General features: G+C 35.5%; 1 protein-coding gene across 1 annotated transcript in view; it reads right to left on the bottom strand.

Annotated features, from left to right (window-relative positions):
* LOC123526691 (sodium- and chloride-dependent glycine transporter 1-like) overlaps positions 1–13,675 on the bottom strand; it is a 28,766-nt gene extending 15,091 nt beyond the window's left edge. Inside the window, exons 1-3 of the mRNA XM_053523060.1 lie at positions 13,375–13,675; positions 2,547–2,825; positions 752–883 (exon numbers count right to left, since the gene is read on the bottom strand). Of these exons, the coding sequence (XP_053379035.1) occupies positions 752–883; positions 2,547–2,778 (364 nt within the window). The 5' untranslated portion in view covers positions 2,779–2,825; positions 13,375–13,675. The remainder of the gene's footprint in view (positions 1–751; positions 884–2,546; positions 2,826–13,374) is intronic.
* Positions 13,676–22,104: the final 8,429 nt, after the last annotated feature.

Raw genomic sequence — 22,104 nt, 5'->3', positions numbered from 1 at the left:
AAAGCGAAAGAAATTAACAGCTTATTAGCATAATATTTAGACACATCCTAACCCTTAGCCTGCTAAATTTCTAAAATGGACTGGTCCATCATTCAATTTTGGCAATACCATTTAATATTCGAAGGGGTGTTCACTGAAAATGTACTGACTGAATAGTGAACAGTGCAGACCATGATCGCCGAATCACTTGCCGCTAGGAGGCTAAAGACTAATGATATAGAGTGTTACCATTTAATCATCAGTATTCGAAAAATTAACGCTCTAACCCATACCCTGCTAAATTTCTATAATGAACTTGTCCATTTTTCAATTTTGACAGTTCCATCAATTGTTAAAAGGGTTGCTTTAGAAAAAGATACTGATTGAATGGCGAACAATGCAGGTCTTGATCAGACTGCATGGATGTACATGCAGGCTGATCATGATCTACACTGGTCGCAAAGGCTGAATCAGTCGTGTCCAGGATGATAAGAGTTAAATATGAATGGCCGCATGAAGATGTGTCATGCCTTTCTTCAATTTCGATATTGTATTTCTTCCATTTCGAAAATGTGTATATTTCTGTTTATTTTGATATGATATCAACACTCCTCCCTTTGTGTGCATTTGTTTAACTTTGCCAGGATTCCGGTGTTTATGAAATGAATACCCCAAAACAGCATGATCAAACAAAAATACTTCTGGTACTTTAGTTGACTCCTATACGCATATAAAGTTTAGATATTACTTAATATTGTATGCATGTACAAACCTTTGAATAACGGGCAAATGTTCCAGACTTTAACAGGAGATTTTCCGGAGAATTGCCCCAAACACACTTCGATATAATAGAGAGGTCCACCACATATCAGCAAAAACAGCAGGAAGGGAATAATTGCAATTCCTGAAAAACAAAAATAAATATTAACAGTACAATATGCATACTAACAATTAATGTTGCATCACTTTACATTGTATAGGGGAGGGAGTGGGTACTCCCCGTGCCGATATGGTTAACATTATTGCAAACTTCAGTTAAACTGCCCTTCTGTGGGTTCGAAATCCACCTTAAGATAAGTGCGGAAGTTGGGCATGGTTTCCATCCACACGTAGAAATGGAAAATTGTCTTATGACCTGAACTGGATTAGTGCGATTTAAAACTGAACAAAACAACAGACCGAACCACCTCGTATATACCTGGAGTTTCCTCAGTCACGTGATATAAAACAATGAAAACATTCATCAAGTTTCGATACCCGCAAACTTGGTACAAAGGAACAATGTCTTTGTTCCCGGTTGATATGGTAAGTGGTAGATCGCACCATTGAGCAAATGTCAAGCATCATACTGATATATATATATATATATATATAACGTTATACACATGTATCATGAAACGCGCAGCCGAATTACAAAAATATTGTTAACTTTATACTATGGGATACATAGTTAACACTTATTGAATTGCTAGCCGGTCAATAGTCAAAACTATTGCCCGAGAACCAAAAGGACCGACGGGCACTAGTTTTTACTGTTAAACGACAAGTCATTCAACAGAATTTTATTGCACTGACATCAAAATAAATTTCCATGTCATTTTCTTCTAATTTGATGTATCCCCGCAAAATTTAATGTTGAACTACACACTGGTCAATAGCACAATTCATTGACCGGCGATTCACATAAGCAGTCACGTAACAATAAGTAATAATGACTTTACGATTAAATATAAATACAAGCACTACCGTGTACATTATGTCTAAGTTTGACTTTTAAATTATTTAATTTTTAGATCTACACCTTGTGACCTTATCATTATTACATCATGCCGTCTTCTGTTAATTATCGCACCAAACTAATTAAAACCGTATTTTCTTAAATACACGCAACATCACATCGCGTTAAAATTAATAGCGTTGTGACATTTTTACTAAAAATGAATACAAGTAAACTGTTGCAACTTTTTGATGCGATGAACACTTACAGTAATATTACCATGTGTTGCTCTTTGTAAAAACGCTATTATGATGTCGATTTAAAGTTGGTACATGTATACGTTTTATAGACCTTTTCGGCGTAAATGGAAATGTACACGTCTACGGAAAAGTATACGTATTTCGATCAATTTCGAGGGATTTTCTGTCTTTTTTTGTTGGGCTTAACGTCGCACCAACACAATTATAGGTCATATAGTGGTGACTTTCTAGCTTTGATGGTGGAGGAAGACCCCAGGTGCCCCTCCGTGCATTATTTCATCACGGGCGGGCACCTGGGTAGAACCACCGACCTTCCGTAAGCCAGCTGGATTACTTCCTCACATGAAGAATTCAACGCCCCGAATGAGGCTCGAACCCACATCGGTTAGAGGCAATTGATTTAAAGTCAGCAACCTTACCAACTCGGCCACGGATACCCTATACAATAACATGCAACGTAAAAAAAAATATTAAAAAGTCTGGCACACACGAACAATACTAGCTTTTTTCTGGCCTGTCATATGGAATAGAAAAAAAACAACAAACAAATAAACATATAAACACATATAGACATTTAAAACCAAACATACCTCCGCCATTCCGGTAACAGAAATATGGAAACCGCCATAAATTTCCTAAACCCACTGTATATCCAACTAGGGACAACAGAAACTCGAACCGTCCACCCCATGTTTCTCTTTCACTACTACTGCCACTAGACTCATCCAATGGGTCCCTATCTGAACTAGATCCATCATTTTCGATGTCATTTTCGTGTTTAACTTTTAGGTTTTCTAACTCGTCCATGTGTACACCATTCATGATTATTTTGTCTACCACGTCCTAACAGTAATAATACTGCACTGTATCTGAAATATATCAAAATGTTAGAATGTAAAGTAGCACTCTTGAGGCCCGGGCACAAAAGAGTCATGAATCGAGTTAAATCAATGCCAAAACATAAGGATCAATGACTTTGTCATGCACCAATGAAACTTAAAAAAAACAAAAAAAAAAAAAACAACAACAACAACAACAAAAAAAAAGCAAAAAAAAAAAAGCAAAAAACAAAAAAAAACACACACACACAGTTGAGATACATGCTCATAGGTCCGTCCTTTGCTTCAATGTCAGGGTTATATATGGGGATTAACTACTTATAAATGTATTATATGACAGCCATACTTGGTTCGTGTGTTACATTCACTCTCAGTTTTAGCGTGACGGAGGTCACACGAGCTATATTGCTTTACCTCCAGTGTCATGCAATAAAACTGTAAAGCTGATCTCAGTTACTCACCAAACTGAATGAAACTGCCTTAATGACATATAAGTTCCATAACTCTGCCCGTCAATCTGATTAAATTATGCACCTTTTAACTCCAACTGGTAACGAGTTAGAATCTGAGTAACTACACATCACAAACTGGATGAAACTTTACACATACACCCCCGTATCATACCAAATAAATGATGTACATTTCATAGCTCTTGCTATCATTCTGATGAAGATATGCCATTTTTGTACTAAGCGAGTTCATTTCCACAACAACCTATACCGCCATTTTAGTTCATAGTATTATTTACTTGTGTTGATATTGCTTCGTGTTTCATAGTCCTGCCTTCCCCCATTTTTATTTTCGATTATGTGTTTCAAAGCATTATTTTGCCCAGCCCCGCCCACAAACATTGCTCTCTAAAAAAGTAGTTCCCTTTCAGAATGTGTTATTGTTTGAGGCATTGTAGGTTTGTCTACACCTTTAGCGGCGAGGGGAATCAGCCATTTTAACCATTCGGTCACGAATGCTCCCACTCTTGGGCCAAGGTCATGCATGCACAATGTCATGTCTGTTTACTCGCGGGTCAAGGATATAAGCTTTTAGAGCTACATGCCCACATTTGGAGTGATATGATTTCCACCAAGTTTGGCAATATAACATTGATAAATGATGCAGCGAGTGAAAAGAAATGTCAGGCAAGAAAAATGTTTATTTTCTCTATTACTGTATTTCAAAAGTTAAGTCTCTTCTGCACAATACTTCTGGTTATTTCTAGGATACATTGAAAAGAAAATAACAAGAGGGCCATGAAGGCCCTGTATCGCTCACCTGACCTGTTGACCTAAAGATCATAAAGATTAACATTCTGATCAAGTTTCATTAAGATATGGTCATAAATGTGGCCTCTAAAGTGTTAACTAGCTTTTCCTTTGATTTGACCCGGTGATCTAGTTTTTAACCCCACATGACCAAGATTCGAACTTGACCTACAGATCATCAAGATTAACATTCTGACTAAGTTTCATGAAGGTACAGTCATAAATGTAGCCTCTGGAGTATTAAAAAGCTTTTCCTTTGATTTGACCTAGTGACATAGTTTTTCATTCCACTTGACCTAGATTTGAATCTGACCTGAAGATCATCAAGATTAACATTCTATTTAAGTTTCATTAAGATATGGTCATAAATGTGGCCTCTAGAGTGTTAACTAGCTTTTCCTTTGATTTGACCTGGTGACCTAGTTTTTGACCCTAAATACCCCAGATTCAAACTGGACCTTAAGATCATTAAGATTAACATTCTGACGAAGTTTTATGAAGATACAGTCATAAATGTGGCCTCTACAATGTTAACAAGCTTTTCCTTTGATTTGATCTAATGATCTAGTTTTCACCCCAGATGACCCAATATAAAACTCGTCCAAGATTTTACTGAAGGTAACATTCTGATCAAGTTTCATTGAGACTGGGCCAAAATTGTGACCTCTAGAGTGTTAACAAGCTTTTCCTTTGATTTGACCTGGTGACCTAGTTTATGATCCCAGATGACCCAATAGCAAACTTATCCAAGATTTTATTGAAGGTAACATTCTGACCAAGTTTCATTAAAATTGGGCCAAAATTGTGATCTCTAGAGTGTTAACAAGCTTTTCCTTTGATTTGATCTGGTGACCTAGTTTTGATCCAAGATGACCCAATATCAAACTCGTCCAAGATTTTATTGAGGGTAACATTCTGACCAAGTTCCATTAAGATTGGGACAAAACTGTGACCTCTAGAATGTTAACAAGCTTTTCCTTTGATTTGACCTGGTGACCTAGTTTTTGACCCCAGATGACCCAATATCGAACTCGTCCAAGATTTTATTGAGAGTAATATTCTGACCAAGTTTCATTAAGATTGGGCCAACATTGTGACCTCTAGAATGTTAGACGAACGACGACGGACGACGGACATAGGGCGATCACAAAAGCTGACCTTTGAGCACTTCGTGCTAAGGTAGTTTGTACCACCAGCTACTTTCACGGTACCCAGATTTTATAGATTAAATCGCCTAAAATTTGTGAACGAGACGCTTTGAAAGCTACTGAGGCCTATATATGAGCAGCACAATGAGGAAACCAACATGGTGCATTTGCGACCAGCATGGATCCAAACCAGCCTACGTCAGGATCCAAACTGTTCGCTTTCAAATCCTATTGCAATTAGAGCAACCAATAGCGAACAGCATGGACCCTGACCAGACTGCGTGGATACGCAGGCTGGCTGGATCCATACTGGTCGCAAACGCCGTGGGTCACCCCGTGACTATGTTGGTTTCTCATGGCGCGGCTCATATAAAGGTCATTTACTAATACGACAGGAATGTTCATTACTTTGACTTCTATGTGTGGCCTTGAATCTGAGAAGCATGCAACATAAGGGTGAAATGGTAGACACTTGATATTTTGTCAAAACTGTTTTGAAATTTTGTGTGCAGTTAGAAAAATACTAACATGTATTTCACAGTAAATGTCAAAATTGCAACATATAAAAAAGATAACTATGCAGCCTAATTCAACTGTGCCCCTACAGATTTTAAATGTTCTTTTTTACAATTCTAGAGAATTTGCTGATTTACAATTTTTGTTATAATTTCACACTTGAAGTAACATACATTTTTATTTATAGGAGAAACAAAACATAAAGGCTCATAATGCCTTTCTTTTCTTTAAACGATATTTATTTTGAAACAACATACACAAAACATGAGCAACATTTTTTTTACAGTTCAAATGCCTTTGTTTAAAACGTGGCTGCCGCATTTTTCGTTTTGAACATAAAATACATTAAATTCTTGTTAAATCCTGTTTCCGATAATTACTTTGAAATTTGATAAAGGTTTGAATATTGCTGAATATACTAGAATGTTTTATTGAATATATTTTTTTATTACCTCCCTTTATGGCTATAGCTATAACATCATTTGCATTATTAAAAGAAGTACTTTTCTAACCATGTTATTAAGCATAACATATATTTGGAAAGCTGATTTATCTGTTTTTAAAATAAGAAATTAAAGCATCATGGACCTTTAAAGCTGGCGACACTAATTTAGTATTTACACGACACTGAATATCTTGTTACAGGTCGTAGACTTACATCACGTATAAAACTCTCAATCCCAAGGCTGTTGGGTTGAGTCCCTCTGGGATCACAACCCCAACTTTTCTTTAGGACTTTTCATACTGGTTTTCCTAGAATCGGACTCGGAAGTGATTCAAACTTTTATAAACTAAACTAACTGATCTAACTGAAATAGTTGCCAAACTTCTGAAGTAAAAGCTCCATTAATTGGATATGAATTGTACAAAACTAAGTATTTCAACCCAGAAAATAAATGTGTGTATGTCACGTGGTCTCTGGAATTCATACGCAATATAACTTGACTCGGACTTCAAAATGCTGTTTTTCGAAACGTCATTGTTAAATTAGCACATAATTGAGTCGCACCTTGAGAAAACCAACATAGTGCATTTGCGACCCGCATGGATCCAGACCAGACTGCGCATCCGCGCAAAATGAAGCTACAAAAGTTTAGTAGTAAAATTTCGTTCAGACAAGCTTGCTTTAAAGTACCCTTTTTGCAAATCGTTTACCTACCGAACTAAGTCCTAATTCAATTGATGAATACGCTTCAAATATTATGTATTTATCTGTGTAACATTTAGTAATTTTTGTTATTTCTTCTGTAATATTACCAGACAAAATACATATTGTTACGTTACCCTTATCAAACTACATGTTGTTACGTTACCCTTATCAAACTACATCTTGTTACGTTACCCTTATCAAAATACATATTGTTACGTTACCCTTATCAAACCACATGTTGTTACGTTACCCTTATCAAAATACATGTTGTTACGTTACCCTTATCAAACCACATGTTGTTACGTTACCCTTATCAAAATACATGTTGTTACGTTACCCTTATCAAACTACATATTGTTACGTTACCCTTATCAAACTACATGTTGTTACGTTACCCTTATCAAACCACATGTTGTTACGTTACCTTTATCAAAATACATACTGTTACGTTACCCTTATCAAACCACATGTTGTTACGTTACCCTTATCAAACTACATGTTGTTACGTTACCCTTATCAAACTACATGTTGTTACGTTACCCTTATCAAACTACATGTTGTTACGTTACCCTTATCAAACCACCTGTTGTTACGTTACCCTTATCAAACTACATGTTGTTACGTTACCCTTATCAAACCACATGTTGTTACATTACCCTTATCAAACTACATGTTGTTACGTTACCCTTATCAAACTACATGTTGTTACGTTACCCTTATCAAAACTACATATTGTTACGTTACCCTTATCAAACCACATTTTGTTATGTTACCCATATCAAACTACATGTTGTTACGTTACCCTTATCAAACTACATGTTGTAACGTTACCCTTATCAAACCAAATGTTGTTACGTTACCCTTATCAAACTTACCCTGATCAAACTACATGTTGTTACGTTACCCTTATCAAACTACATGTTGTTACGTTACCCTTATCAAACAACATGTTGTTACGTTACCCTTATCAAACTACATGTTGTTACGTTACCCTTATCAAACTACATGCTGTTACGTTTCCCTTATCAAACCGCATGTTGTTACGTTACCCTTATCAAACTACATGTTGTTACGTTACCCTTATCAAACCACATATTGTTGCGTTACCCTTATCAAACGACATGTTGTTACGTTACCCTTATCAAACTACGTGTTGTTACGTTACCCTTATCAAAACTACATGTTGTTACGTTACCTTTATCAAACCACATATTGTTACGTTACCCTTATCAAACCACATGTTGTTATGTTACCCATATCAAACTACATGTTGTTACGTTAGCCTTATCAAACGACATGTTGTTACGTTACCCTTATCAAACCACATGTTGTTACGTTACCCTTATCAAACTTACCCTTATCAAACTACATGTTGTTACGTTACCCTTATCAAACTACATGTTGTTACGTTACCCTTATCAAACCACATGTTCTTACGTTACCCTTATCAAACTGCATGTTGTTACGTTACCCTTATCAAACTACATGCTGTTACGTTTCCCTTATCAAACCGCATGTTGTTACGTTACCCTTATCAAACTACATGTTGTTACGTTACCCTTATCAAACCACATATTGTTGCGTTACCCTTATCAAACCACATGTTGTTACGTTACCCTTATGAAACGACATGTTGTTACGTTACCCTTATCAAACCACATGTTGTTACGTTACCCATATCAAACAACATGTTGTTACGTTTCCCTTATCAAACTACATGTTGTTACGTTACCCTTATCAAACTACACGTTGTTACGTTACCCTTATCAAACTACATGTTGTTACGTTACCCATATCAACAACATGTTGTTACGTTACCCTTATCAAACTTACCCTGATCAAACTACATGTTGTTACCTTACCCTTATCAACTACATGTTGTTACGTTACCCTTATCAAACCACATGTTGTTACGTTACCCTTATCAAACTACATGTTGTTACGTTACCCTTATCAAACTACATGCTGTTACGTTTCCCTTATCAAACCGCATGTTGTTACGTTACCCTTATCAAACTACATGTTGTTACGTTACCCTTATCAAACCACATATTGTTGCGTTACCCTTATCAAACGACATGTTGTTACGTTACCCTTATCAAACTACGTGTTGTTACGTTACCCTTATCAAAACTACATGTTGTTACGTTACCCTTATCAAACCACATATTGTTACGTTACCCTTATCAAACCACATGTTGTTATGTTACCCATATCAAACTACATGTTGTTACGTTAGCCTTATCAAACTACATGTTGTTACGTTACCCTTATCAAACCACATGTTGTTACGTTACCCTTATCAAACTTACCCTTATCAAACTACATGTTGTTACGTTACCCTTATCAAACTACATGTTGTTACGTTACCCTTATCAAACCACATGTTCTTACGTTACCCTTATCAAACTGCATGTTGTTACGTTACCCTTATCAAACTACATGCTGTTACGTTTCCCTTATCAAACCGCATGTTGTTACGTTACCCTTATCAAACTACATGTTGTTACGTTACCCTTATCAAACCACATATTGTTGCGTTACCCTTATCAAACCACATGTTGTTACGTTACCCTTATGAAACGACATGTTGTTACGTTACCCTTATCAAACCACATGTTGTTACGTTACCCATATCAAACAACATGTTGTTACGTTTCCCTTATCAAACTACATGTTGTTACGTTACCCTTATCAAACTACATGTTGTTACGTTACCCTTATCAAACCACATATTGTTACGTTACCCTTATCAAACTACATGTTTACTTTCAAGGGAGGTACATAAACATCAAAGAACTTATTAACCTCTTTACATCTCCAAAAAAGATGTTATATTGTTTCAATGTCTGTTTTACAGACAGCACAACGATCTGAATCTTTTAGGTTTATGTTTTTTAGATACTTATTAACTGGTAAAATACGATGTGAAATTCGAAACTGCACCCACTGTATATTACTATCTTTCGTTATTCTAAAAGGACTACTATAAATACTCTTCCATTTGTCATCTTCAAAAGTAAAGTCTACCATCCATTTAGTTTGACTTGTCGGATAATCCTTATTCATATTAAGCAAAGTGTATATATCCCTACACCCAACTGCAGTTTTAAGTAGCGTCTTTGCTGGTAATGGTATAAATGGATAATGAATCTTTTAGACCTATTCTTTCCCAGATAACCCAATTTTAAAGTTATCCTAGATTATTAACAGACAAATACTTCAACCAAATTTCATGAAGATCAGATAAAAATGTGACTTTTAGAGTGTTAGCAATGTCTTCCTATGATTTGACCTAGTGATCTAGTTTTTGACCTAGACAATTCACTTTCGAACCTGACATAGATTTCCTATAGACAAACATTCTGACAAGGTTAGATAAATATCAAGAAGAAAATGTGGCCTCTAGAGTGTTAACAAGGTTTTCCAATGACTTAACCTACTGACCTAGTTTAAGACTTCAGATAATCAAGTTTTAAACTTGACCAGACTGTCCTATATTTCATACAGACAATCTGAAAAACAAATGGAAAATATAGCATCTAGGATGTTAAATTTTTTTTCTATTATTTGACCATGTGGCCTAGTTTTTGAACCTAGGTTAACTAGTTTTAAATTTACTTTAGAAATCATATAGACAAACATTCCGACAAAGTTTAATGAAGATCAAATGGAAAATGTGGCCTCTATAGTGCTTACAAAGTTTTTCTATTATCTGAACTAGAGACCTTGTTTTTTTGATCTCAGGTAATATACCTTATATTTCACGGAGACAATCATTCTGATAAAGATCGATTATAATCAAGTTGAAAATGGGGCCGCCAGAGTGTTAACAAACTTTTCCTATGATTTGACCTCATAACCTTGTTTAAGACCATGTTTAGTTACATGTTCAGTTAAAGACGCATCGCAAATAAACTTTATTCTTTTGAATTTCCATGACGGTAATTATACATGCTTTGTATGAAAAAACTGAGAAATAACAAGTATCTCTTTACAAATTGATAGTGACATATATAACGCCAAGACAATGTGTTTAATGTTTGAAATATATTATTAAATTAATGTAGTACTATGAACATTTCTCGAAAGATAAATTTGAGTTTAATAAGAACTTTGTCTCTATAGCGTAAGATAGTTATTATTCTATGTTTTAAAGTTTTACTGAAATGGGAATGACTGAAAGTTTTCAGATGAAGTTGTAAAAACACATTTATTCAGGAAGGGCCTAAATCTTGCAGAATAGCTTATCATACCAGTATTCACGAAGTTCATGTGGGGGGAAAAAGTAGGTCACTATAGGCTGTGGTGAATCTTTAACGTAGAGATATACTGAAAAAATATTGACTGAAAAAAAAAGATTGTCTGAATACAAGATTGACAGAATAAAAGCTATGAAAATACAAAATACATCTGGAAGGGCCTGTCATACTGTAATATAGCTCCTTTATAATTTCAGGTGCGGAAAAAGAAGGTCACTAGGTTGTGATAAGACTCAGTACAGAATAAGTGTATTCTTTTGTGTTTCAATGCGTGTTACAAATTGTCAGTGACATATATTAGACAAAGGTAGTAACATTTTACCAAATAACTGTAGAGTATGCAATGCACTTGACGTATTTGCTGTTGTTTTTGTTTTATCGTTATTTAATAATTTACTCATATAGAAGGGGAAATCCCGCAGTTGCCTATATCATATTGTAAATGTATATAGGGCAAAAAATTTCCTACATACAGAATTTCTTAAAAACTTTGTGTACTCACTGGGAAACAAGTTTAAAAGAGAAATATGTATCAAAAATCATAGGTACCCAGACTTGATCTTGAATTATCTGCCCTTGAAAGTAGATTTTATTTCAGTATTTTCAGACTTTCAAGGGCAGATAATTCGATCAAGGCTGGGTTCCTATGGTTTGTTTAATTTCATATTTCTGTTTCTGATTTGATTCTCTGTCAGTAAAAAAGTTTAAAGAAGAAATTCCTTCTGTAAGAAAATGTTTGCCCCATGTCAATATAGAGACTGTTGCAAACGTCCTATGAACATGACAAAATGATACCACACAGTTCTAGTCTTTCCCATGGACCGAATTCCTTTAAACTTTGTATACTGACTGCAAATGAAGTCTGAAACAGAAATAAAAGTTAAAATGCACAGTTCTCTTGCTTTGATCTTGAATTATCCGCCCTTGAAAATTGTTTTTTTTAGTATTTTCTGATTTTCAAGGGCAGATAACTCAAGATCAAGCCAGGGTATCTATGATTTCTAATACATATTTCCGTTTCAAACTTGATTCTCAGTCAGTACACAAAGTTTAAAGAAATTCTGCCCGTAGGAAAAACTTTGTCTATATACATATAGGCAACTGTCCCATTTCCCCTTAAGCTAACAATCGAACTTTCAGGTTTATATTTCAAAATTGGAAGACTTAGTAAAACAAGGTTATGAGTTAAGCATTATGAGTACCTAAATGTCTCTACATTAACATCAAAACATCAAACTAGTATTTCCCACAAAGACTAATATTTTGAACCAAAAATGAAATAGCGGTTAGTTTAACAGCCTGTTAAAGTTTCGAACAATTTGGCCCTGTTCTGCTGTTTTAACGGAGGCAACAGAATGGTACAATGAAACAAGTGTCTTTGTTTGCGTTAGATATTGTAGTTTTCAAAATAAACCATCTCCAGGCCAGTCCGTAATCATCCATTCATCGTGCTAACAACTGCTCGTTTTTTGGACCATTTCTTACATTGACTTATGTTAATTTGATGAAGAACGCTCATACCATAACCTAGTGACCTGCTTTTTTCCTCCCACATGAGCTCCGTGAAAATCATTCTGACAAACTGGAATATAACCTGGTATACACTACAAGCTGACAGGCGGACAATTGACGCCTTCCCTAAATTAATTTGTTTTCACAATTTCATCTCAGTGCAATCTTATTTATTCAACATTTTTTTTTTGTAATAATCTTTAAAAAAAATAGCTGAACAACTATCGTACCCTATAGAAACAAAGTATGGTCTAAACTCTAAATATATCAAATAGCGTGTATACTGATACAGATATTCAATAAAATGTTTAGACATTAAACACATCGTCTTTGCCTAAGATATGTGCCAACTTATATTTCTCAATATGTTCATGCAAATCACGTATAGTTACCAGCATGGAAATACCAAAGACTACAGTTACCCTGTAGCGCGTCTTTAAATACCCACAACCTAGTGACCTACCTTTTCCGCCCTCATAAACCTTTGAGTAATGGTATAAATACAGCTAAACTACAAGATGGCAGGTGGAATCCAGAATTGATGTGTTTTGTCACAGTTTCAGTTAGTCTCTTTTCAGTACTGTTTTAAAATTATCTTACACTGTAGAAACAAAACGTGGTCTAAGCTTTAATAAATGGCTACAACTGACGTAGGATAGATCTATTACATGAACCAAATTTAAAACTTTTTTTGTTCTAGTGGCTATACAGAATTAAACAGAGGGTACTTACTGTTTTACTATTTGGAAGTCTCGCGTATTTATTTTTCTCCGCCAATTACAGAATATATTTCAATATTAAATGTATTTTTCCGTTATGACACTATTTTCTATTATATATTACATATTAGTCTTATCCGCGCTTCAGGTACAAATGTACTATTGTAGCGTACTAATGTTTTACAAATCCTTTTTACACTGGTTAATCACATTTGTTCAGTTAATCCTGTGTTGAACCTGTAGTGTGATATAAGCAGCGTCACTTACTGCAACCTTTGAAGCGCTGTGATGTAATAACTTTCGGCTTTTATTTAGAGAAAGTTTGTTTCGTGCGGGGGTTGATCCAAAAGTAATGTAACTGCGTCCGTCACGAATCTATTCACCGTCATATCATCGTTATACAAATTGTATTAAGATATACGGTAATTCTATTATGATTACAGGGGTTAATATTTTTTCTAGGGGTAATTTTGTACTAGAACACATGAGTTTCACCTTCACTGATCCCACTGTAAGAATATATCTTGTGTTAACGGTTGTATCACACATATGCGTCCATTTTTACCTTAACATGGAATAAAATGTTTATACTGTCCCAAATCCCAGCCAACCCTGCTCAACAGCGAACAAAAAAGTACTTAAATATAAACTCTAGAAGGTCAGGCCATAAATATAACCTATCGGCCAAAAAAAAAAAAAAAAAAAAAAACATCTGATAACTGTTGAGTGCAGATAAACACGCAATAAAGCAGTTAAAACTATTTTTACGAAACTTGATCGCATAAGGGTGGCCATATAAATTATACTGTAGGGGGCAAACATTTTTGATGTTTTGGGGATTTAAACCAAATCACTCAAGGGAAACAACCCGTTTTCATGATTTTGCACACACTGCAAAGTCAATTTACTCCCCTTTATCTTTTGTATAGTACCTTCTTATTGACAACACGGTCTCGCACAACTTCATTTGAGAAAAACGAGACACTGATGCTGATAAAAAGTCGAAATATGACCCCTATTCTAGCTAGTATCATGCCGGATAGATTGATTCTGCCTTTGCGACCAGTGTAGATCATGATCAGCCTGCACATCCGTGCAGTTTGATCATGATCTACACTGTTCGACATTCAGTCAGTATCTTTTTGGTAAAGCTAATGATACTGTCCAAAATGAAAGATGGACAAATTCAGCAGGATAAGTGAGTATATTCTAAGATTGATGTACTTTCTTGCTAGTTTATCTATGAAGTATTTCTAAACAATGTATCCTATGATTCTTATGCCCCCTCTTCTTTGATGTTTTTTTTTCTAATCATGTTTTTTCTTCTTCTTTATTCCCCAAAATATGTTTGCCTAAGTAGTCGTACACTAAACATCGCAAGACAAATTTTAAAGGAGCTGTATTAATATAAGCCTCTATAGGCTTGTTTACATATCCTTAGACTAGAAACCTATGTTCATGTTATTGTTTATTGCTATACAAACTGTTTGACTTTGTGTATAATTAATGATGGAAATAAATATTGTTTAAACTAAAGAATGTACACATTGTTATCAAATATAAGTAAAAGGAGTCTCAGAAATAATCTGTCCTTAAAACAGCCTTTTTTTTTTTTGAATTTAAGGAACATAATTTTCTTTTATGTTGTCTATTAAGATTTTTTTGTGTCTATCTAATGAACCTATTGTACTTAATGAAATTAATGAACTCTTAATCTCAAGAGTGGTTGTTTTTACCAAAATGAGAACACGTTTGCATAACCTAAACGTGTCAATTTTGTAAGTACCAATATAACCTGCTTCCAAAATCAAAATTTGTAAAACTGAACAAACATGGATATTTGTCATCTACTGAAAAATATGATGCATTTTGGTAAAAATCATAGAACAACAAAACAAAAGCAATGCTTGTTTGCATTAATACTATATATGTTTGTTAATCAATGTTTCTCTTAAATAATTTCATAGTCAGGGTAATCTTAAAATTTTGGTAAAAAAATATGTGATGTAATGACTGTTTGTATATAATTGACTGCGGCCCCCATGCTGGTTTACTTCCTGACGATTGTTATTCTATTGCGGTTGCGCTGTACAAAGCCCGGCTAATCCGTCTTAGAGCTTATTTAAATATGGTCCAATGTTACGTGTCCATCGATTTCAACCAGTACAGAGGTCAGGATTTTCCACCCCCTGTGATATCGCTCTCCACACAAAGTAAGGGATGTTGAGAAATTATATATTTAAGCATATCTCGAGGGCTGAGAGTACACTATTGTGTAACTCTATATATTAAACAAAGAACAATAGCTTCACTCCCAGCCCTCGATGTGTATGCGTGCAGACAATCAATGAAAGTCATTCGGTAACAAGAATTTCAAAATAGTATTATCAATTTTAAATAGTTTAATAATTTAACAATTGATGGCAAATTGCATCCGTTAACTGAATATGTGTGTTTTCCCTCATATATTGACAAACTCAAGTAAACTGGGCATCCGAACCACCAGTAAAGGCACACAGTCATTTTGGTCCTAGGAGGGAGACCAGTTTTGAGAGGATGCCGGGGTTTAAAGGAGTCTGGATTTGAAAGGATACCGGTTTTGAGAGAATTCCAGTCAAAGTTTAGAGTATTTCGGGTTCGATAGAATACAGTTGTTTAAAGAATGTCCGATCTGAATTTTTTCTGGTTTCGAGAGGATTTCAGTTTTATAGGATTTGAGAAATTTCTGGTTCTTTGAAAGGATTCTATGCTTGATATATGTCCTGTTTTGAGAACATTTAGTTTTAGAGGATTCCGGATTTGAGAGAACTTCCGGTTTTCAAAGCATTCCAATTTTAAGAAGATTCGAGATCTGTTTTGGAATTGTTTGTATCAAACATTTTCATTTGCCATTCGATCATAAATTCGTCAATGTTCTGTTTCTTCCTCAAATGGTAACGTTGGAGTACATTTGACATTTTAAAATTACGAATATTTCAACATGATAAAAATGCTAATCTTCAGTCCAGCATATATATACGTGTACACATATTTCCCAATTTATCAGACCTACAGATTTGCTAGCAACATAATTAAAGGTAAAAGAAACAAGAAATATCTTTAAAAATGATGGTTGGCGAATTGTAATAAGGAAAGAAGTTTATGAATTTTTCATCTAACATTCATCTTTCATCTTACATTTTTCAAACTGCAAAACTAAACACCGCACTTTAACAATTTAAATGGTTCTCTTTTATTTTTTCGCAAAGGTTTCGTAGGGTTGCAATTTTGTCTCGTTTATCCTTAGCCGAATAATTACAGCAGTAGTTTGATGAAGATTCATGAAGCGGTTCATGACAAGAGGTCATTAAACGTGTTTATATTTTTAGCTAAATTGGTCCCTATCCCCATTTGTAACAAAATAGCAGGAGACCTTACGATATTGTTACACATCGAGTTTGATAAAAATCCATTACATTTTAGTGGTTAATGCGAAGAAAGGCATATCTACTTTTAGCTATAGTGGTCCCTAATAGGGCCCAAGTTCCTATATAAATAAATTTGGAAGAGGACCTTATAATGATGCGCCAGACCAAGTATGACAAAGATCCACCAAGCTGTTCATGAGGCGCTGTATAAAGGCATTTCTAGTTTTAGCTCTAGCAGCCCCTAAAAGGGGTCAAATGTGCCGGCTGAACAAAGTTGGCTGCGGGCCTAATAAAGATGCTACAAATCAAGTTTGATTAGAATACATGAGAAAAAATCAATTAAAGGATTTTTTTTATTTACTATTTTTATTTATTTCTAAAATAGGTCAACTAATCCCGCTTTAACAAAGGCATATTCGCTATTCGTGAATCTTTGGACAATGACGTCACACCTATAAAAAAGTGAAGGTCAAGCAAAACTTACAACTGTAATTATTTTAATATTTCTGTTTCATAAGCAAAATTTCACGTAGGCATACCACATAGATAAACTGTATGCAGCGTACCTTCGTTTCAGTGTAATGAGATTCAGTCAGTATATAGCATATACATAATAAAACAGATTTCAACTGAGTTCAATATTTGCATACCATACTAAAGAAAAATATTCATATATAATAAATCAGTTAAATAATTTATAACAAATATATCAAAGCAAAAAGTACTCATTTTAATATGCAATCTGAATAAGTCACAAAAGCAAGAAACCTTTTCATATACAGACGACAATTGTAACAAGGAAAATCTTTTAAAAAGCACTTCTCTACATAAAAGACTCTTATCACACCCTTATTCATGTGATACGCAGACCGTATTCAGCTCTTTCTTTAATTTGATATAATACAGTATTTCATTAGTAAGCATAAAATAAATAGAGGATATTAGTTTGTTTTGAGTGAATATGGAATATATCTCACCGAGAAGTGAGAAAATTTCAAATATTTTCACGAGCGTGTAGCGCGAGTGAAAATGTGAAAATTTTCTCACTTCGAGGCGAGATATATTCTATATTCACGAAAAACAAACAAATTTTCTTTTTATTTTATGCTCAATTACGTTGAGATGTGCATTTTGCAACTATTTTAATCTCAGCGCGGGAAACAGACGCCCGTAAACAGACATGACGTCAAACGTGCTGTGACGATATAAAGACGCATGCAACATAAAGTTCCATTTTATTTTTTTTTTGCTGCATAACGGTATGAAATTCTCCTTAAGTAAAATAATTTGAATCGAGAAATATACTACATGTATAAAGAACAAAGTGCGGCTACAATTTTCATCCTGTTTTAAGCAAATAATTTAAAATTCATACAAAATGTAATGAGGGGGCGGAGCTATATCTCTCACAGTGTGAAAATACAGATTTCATATTTTCAGTGAAAATAAAATCTGTTTTATTAGTGTGAAAATATAGATTTCATATTTTCACAGTGTGAGTGATGAGATATGAATATATTTAAGTGATAGAATACAGTATTTCATTAATTAGCATAAAATAAATGTTGGTATTTGAACAGGTTTTTATCATATTTATTAAACTTAGGCTACTTATCATTTTGAGATATATCAATATTCTTGCTAAATATACTGAGCCAAAGTTAGCTTTAAAACATGTCAGTATTTTATTTAGTTTCATCTTTTCAGTAAGCTGCGCGAAGTTGTTACGTGTATCACAATCGAGGAAAAAAAACATCCGTGAATACTAATGTCAAACTGTCGACATTCACAAAGACATAGTGCCTAGCAAGCGTGGCATTCGATATTCACAAAGATCCAGTGCTGAGCTGGCAATACGTTAGACATTCGCATGCACCAAATTCAAGTGCTGAGCAAGTACTACAGCCTGTTACACCTCAAAATGGTAGCAACGCGTTTTGGTAGTCACGACCAAACTTTCGCCGAGTTTTGGTAGCGACAAAATGCGTTGCAAGGGTACATAATATGTGTTAAGGATCATGGAATGGAACGTATTTTGGTAGTTTTTTTCTACATCAGGGGCTGTGCTCATTTTTACATTACGCACAAAAGAGTGAGATAAAAGGAAGGAATATCTCCTATAAAAATGGTCGGGAGGGGGTTTGGAGTTCCCCTCCCGAGATATAGTTTTCGTATAAAAACAACAAAAATGTAGATCCTGAGCGTGTGAAAGGGGCCTCAAACTACGCTTTCTATGAAATAACATTGCATCATTTTGTTGTTTTAATGTGCTAGTGTTGTCGGAGGGATAGTACACCGAGATTTTTTAAAGCACGAACATGTTGAAATTTGTAAAACAAAGTATAAGTGTGAAGATGGCACGTGGGTCGTCCACCAAGATATTTTTTAAAATATCCAACATAAACGCAAATGGTCAATTCTGTGCGTGTTTTAATTATAGTAATAAGGCTCATGTTTCCAAGGTAACAACATTTAGTCGAGTAATAGACTGACTCTTAATATATACGAAATATGCCACTGAACCTCAACTTTAAAACAGATGTAACAATTTAGAAGCGTACATTTGTGCATTCAGCCCAACGGCAATCCTACACTCTGGGGTGTAAGACAAGTATTTCCAGCACCAGGTGAAAATACGAGAAAGTTATGTCCGGTAAAAAAAAAAAGCCTGATATTTACTACCAGTAACTCTCCAGTAACCCTCGGAATTAAATCATTACCGGGTTGGATTATTTAATTGTATTTCACTATATTAAACAGCATTAAAATATTCTAAAGATTTTTGGTTGATAAAGGTTGCATGTCTTCCTTGCATATACTTTTAAAGGTATTATACAACCCGTCTGATGTGACTTTTTCTCGTGAATCTCCTGAATTTTAATCTCAAACAGTCTATACTTACTTTTGGGCGTTTATGAAACTTGTCCTAGGGTCATGAGAACGACGCGTCAAATAATTGTGGTTAACAGTTGTGCCAAGTTCTTCAATATCTCTCAATGTATGTCAAAGTTAGAGCTGCATTGACCTCTCTCACGTGTGTTCCAATAGTCTTGTTTGACTTAATCTAGGGCCGTTATATTTTCAAGATTGAATGAAACGCATTTTGGTAGTGACTATCAAAACTCGGCCGAATTTTGGTAGTGACTACCAAAATGCGTCGCTACCATTTTGAGGTGCAACAACAGCCGATATTCGTCAATATCCGATATCTGGCACGATATTCGCTAAGCTGGAAAGACAATTAACATTCGCCAAAAGTAATGAAAAGCTTGCACGACATTTGACATTTACCAAAGCCTACTGTCGAGCTGGCACGACATTTGACATTTACCAAAGCCTACCGTCGAGCTGGCACGACATTTGACATTTACCAAAGCTTACAAAAGCCTACTGTCGAGCTGGCACGACATTTGACAGCCCACTGTCGAGCTGGCACGACATTTGACATTTACCAAAGCCCACTGTCGAGCTGGCACGACATTTGACATTTACCAAAGCCTACTGTCGAGCTCGCACGACATTTGACATTTACCAAAGCCCACTGTCGAGCTGGCACGACATTCGACATTTACCAAAGCCTACTGTCGAGCTGGCACGACATTCGACATTTACCAAAGCCTACTGTCGAGCTGGCACGACATTCGACATTTACCAAAGCCCACTGTCGAGCTGGCACGACATTCGACATTTACCAAAGCCCACTGTCGAGCTGGCACGACATTCGACATTTACCAAAGCCCACTGTCGAGCTGGACGACATTTGACATTCACAAAGCCCACTGTGCACTGTCACGACATTCGTCAATTACAAAGGCACATTGCGATGTAGGTACGAACTTGACATTTACCAAAGCCTACTGTCGAGCTGGCACGACATTCGACATTTACCAAAGCCTACTGTCGAGCTGGTACGACATTTGACATTCGCAAAGACCCCATGTGGCACTGTCACGACATTTGTCAAATTCACACGGCAACCATTGCGTATGTAGGCTATCTAACTGTGTAAGCTGTGTATATTCAAACACCTCTGTTTTATATAGAGGCGTCAGCTTATACCATTTCATGTAATGCATTTTGGCAGTGGGTGTGGGAATTTAACCAGTGCAACCAGAACAGCCAGAGTAGCCAGAAACCCTAACCTTAACCCTAACCCTGGCTACTCTGGCGGCTACTCTGGTTGCTCTGGCTAAGTTCATGCACATTTTGTTAGTACAGTTCTGGAATACGTTGTGCCCATCATGTAGTGGTAATAACTATCACAACTCAGCCGGATTTGGTATTAGTACTTAGAACAGAAATGCGTGGTGTAACAGAGTTGTTTATGCTTATAATTTAAGGAATATTCATCTGTTAAAACGTAGGTTTCTCTTCTTTACTGTGAAATACTGTGGACGTTTGATGTTTACATGAACTCTTGTTCCTGTAAAATGCACAGGAAAATGACAAACATAGTAACAGCATACTACGTTGACATATCATATCGAGGGCTCAATGCGAAACTAATCTAAGTTTATATAGAAATAGAAGCAGATAAACTAGTTTCGCTCTGAGCCCTCGATATACTGATTGTAAAGAGATATGGATGGTATCACTATATCATCACAAGGCTTACATAAATCTAGATTAATGCTAGATCTTTTAGGAACTGTCCCATTGATAATCATTATTCAAGTACATTTTACATTTACAGACGTTTTGGTCAAGGTCGGTGAGCCTGTGATATCAACAAAATGTTTTAGGGATCTTGGTGCAGTTTTAGACAACAACATAGATATAGGGAACAGCAGATCAACTGTGTGTGCCGGGCTGGGTATGCATAACTACGCAAAAAAGGTCATTTCAGACGGTATCTTACCAGTGATGCCGCAAAGTTTCTTGTCAATTTCCTGGTTACCTCATGGTTAGACTTTTGTAATGCATTTTAAGTGTTATTCCAAATAGAACAAATGACCAATTGCAACTTGCCCAGAACACGGTAGCTCGTGTTATCACTAGGACGTACCGTCACAATCATATTACACCGGTACTGAAGGTGCTTCATTTGTTACCATAGAAATACAAGGTACAGTGCAAGGTCTTTAAGACCCTGCACGATAAGACTTCGGGCTATATCAGTTTGTATATAGACAAAGCAGAAACTAAAAATCACAATACAAAATGTCACTGGTTGTGTTAAGGACTAAAATAAACTGGAGTTTTTCGACACTGTTCCCAAGCTTTGGAAACGCTCTTTCCCGTCATGACTGGGGAAGCTGACAAGCTGGCTGCTGTCAAAAGCCCAGTTAAAACCCATTTTTTTGTACAACATTTTTCAGACTGACCGTCGAAGCGCA

This window comes from Mercenaria mercenaria, chromosome 14 (assembly GCF_021730395.1).
Source record: "Mercenaria mercenaria strain notata chromosome 14, MADL_Memer_1, whole genome shotgun sequence".
In the NCBI taxonomy this organism is placed as follows: domain Eukaryota; kingdom Metazoa; phylum Mollusca; class Bivalvia; order Venerida; family Veneridae; genus Mercenaria; species Mercenaria mercenaria.
Note: the sequence above shows the minus strand (reverse complement) of the source record. Positions and strands in the feature narration are given on the sequence as shown.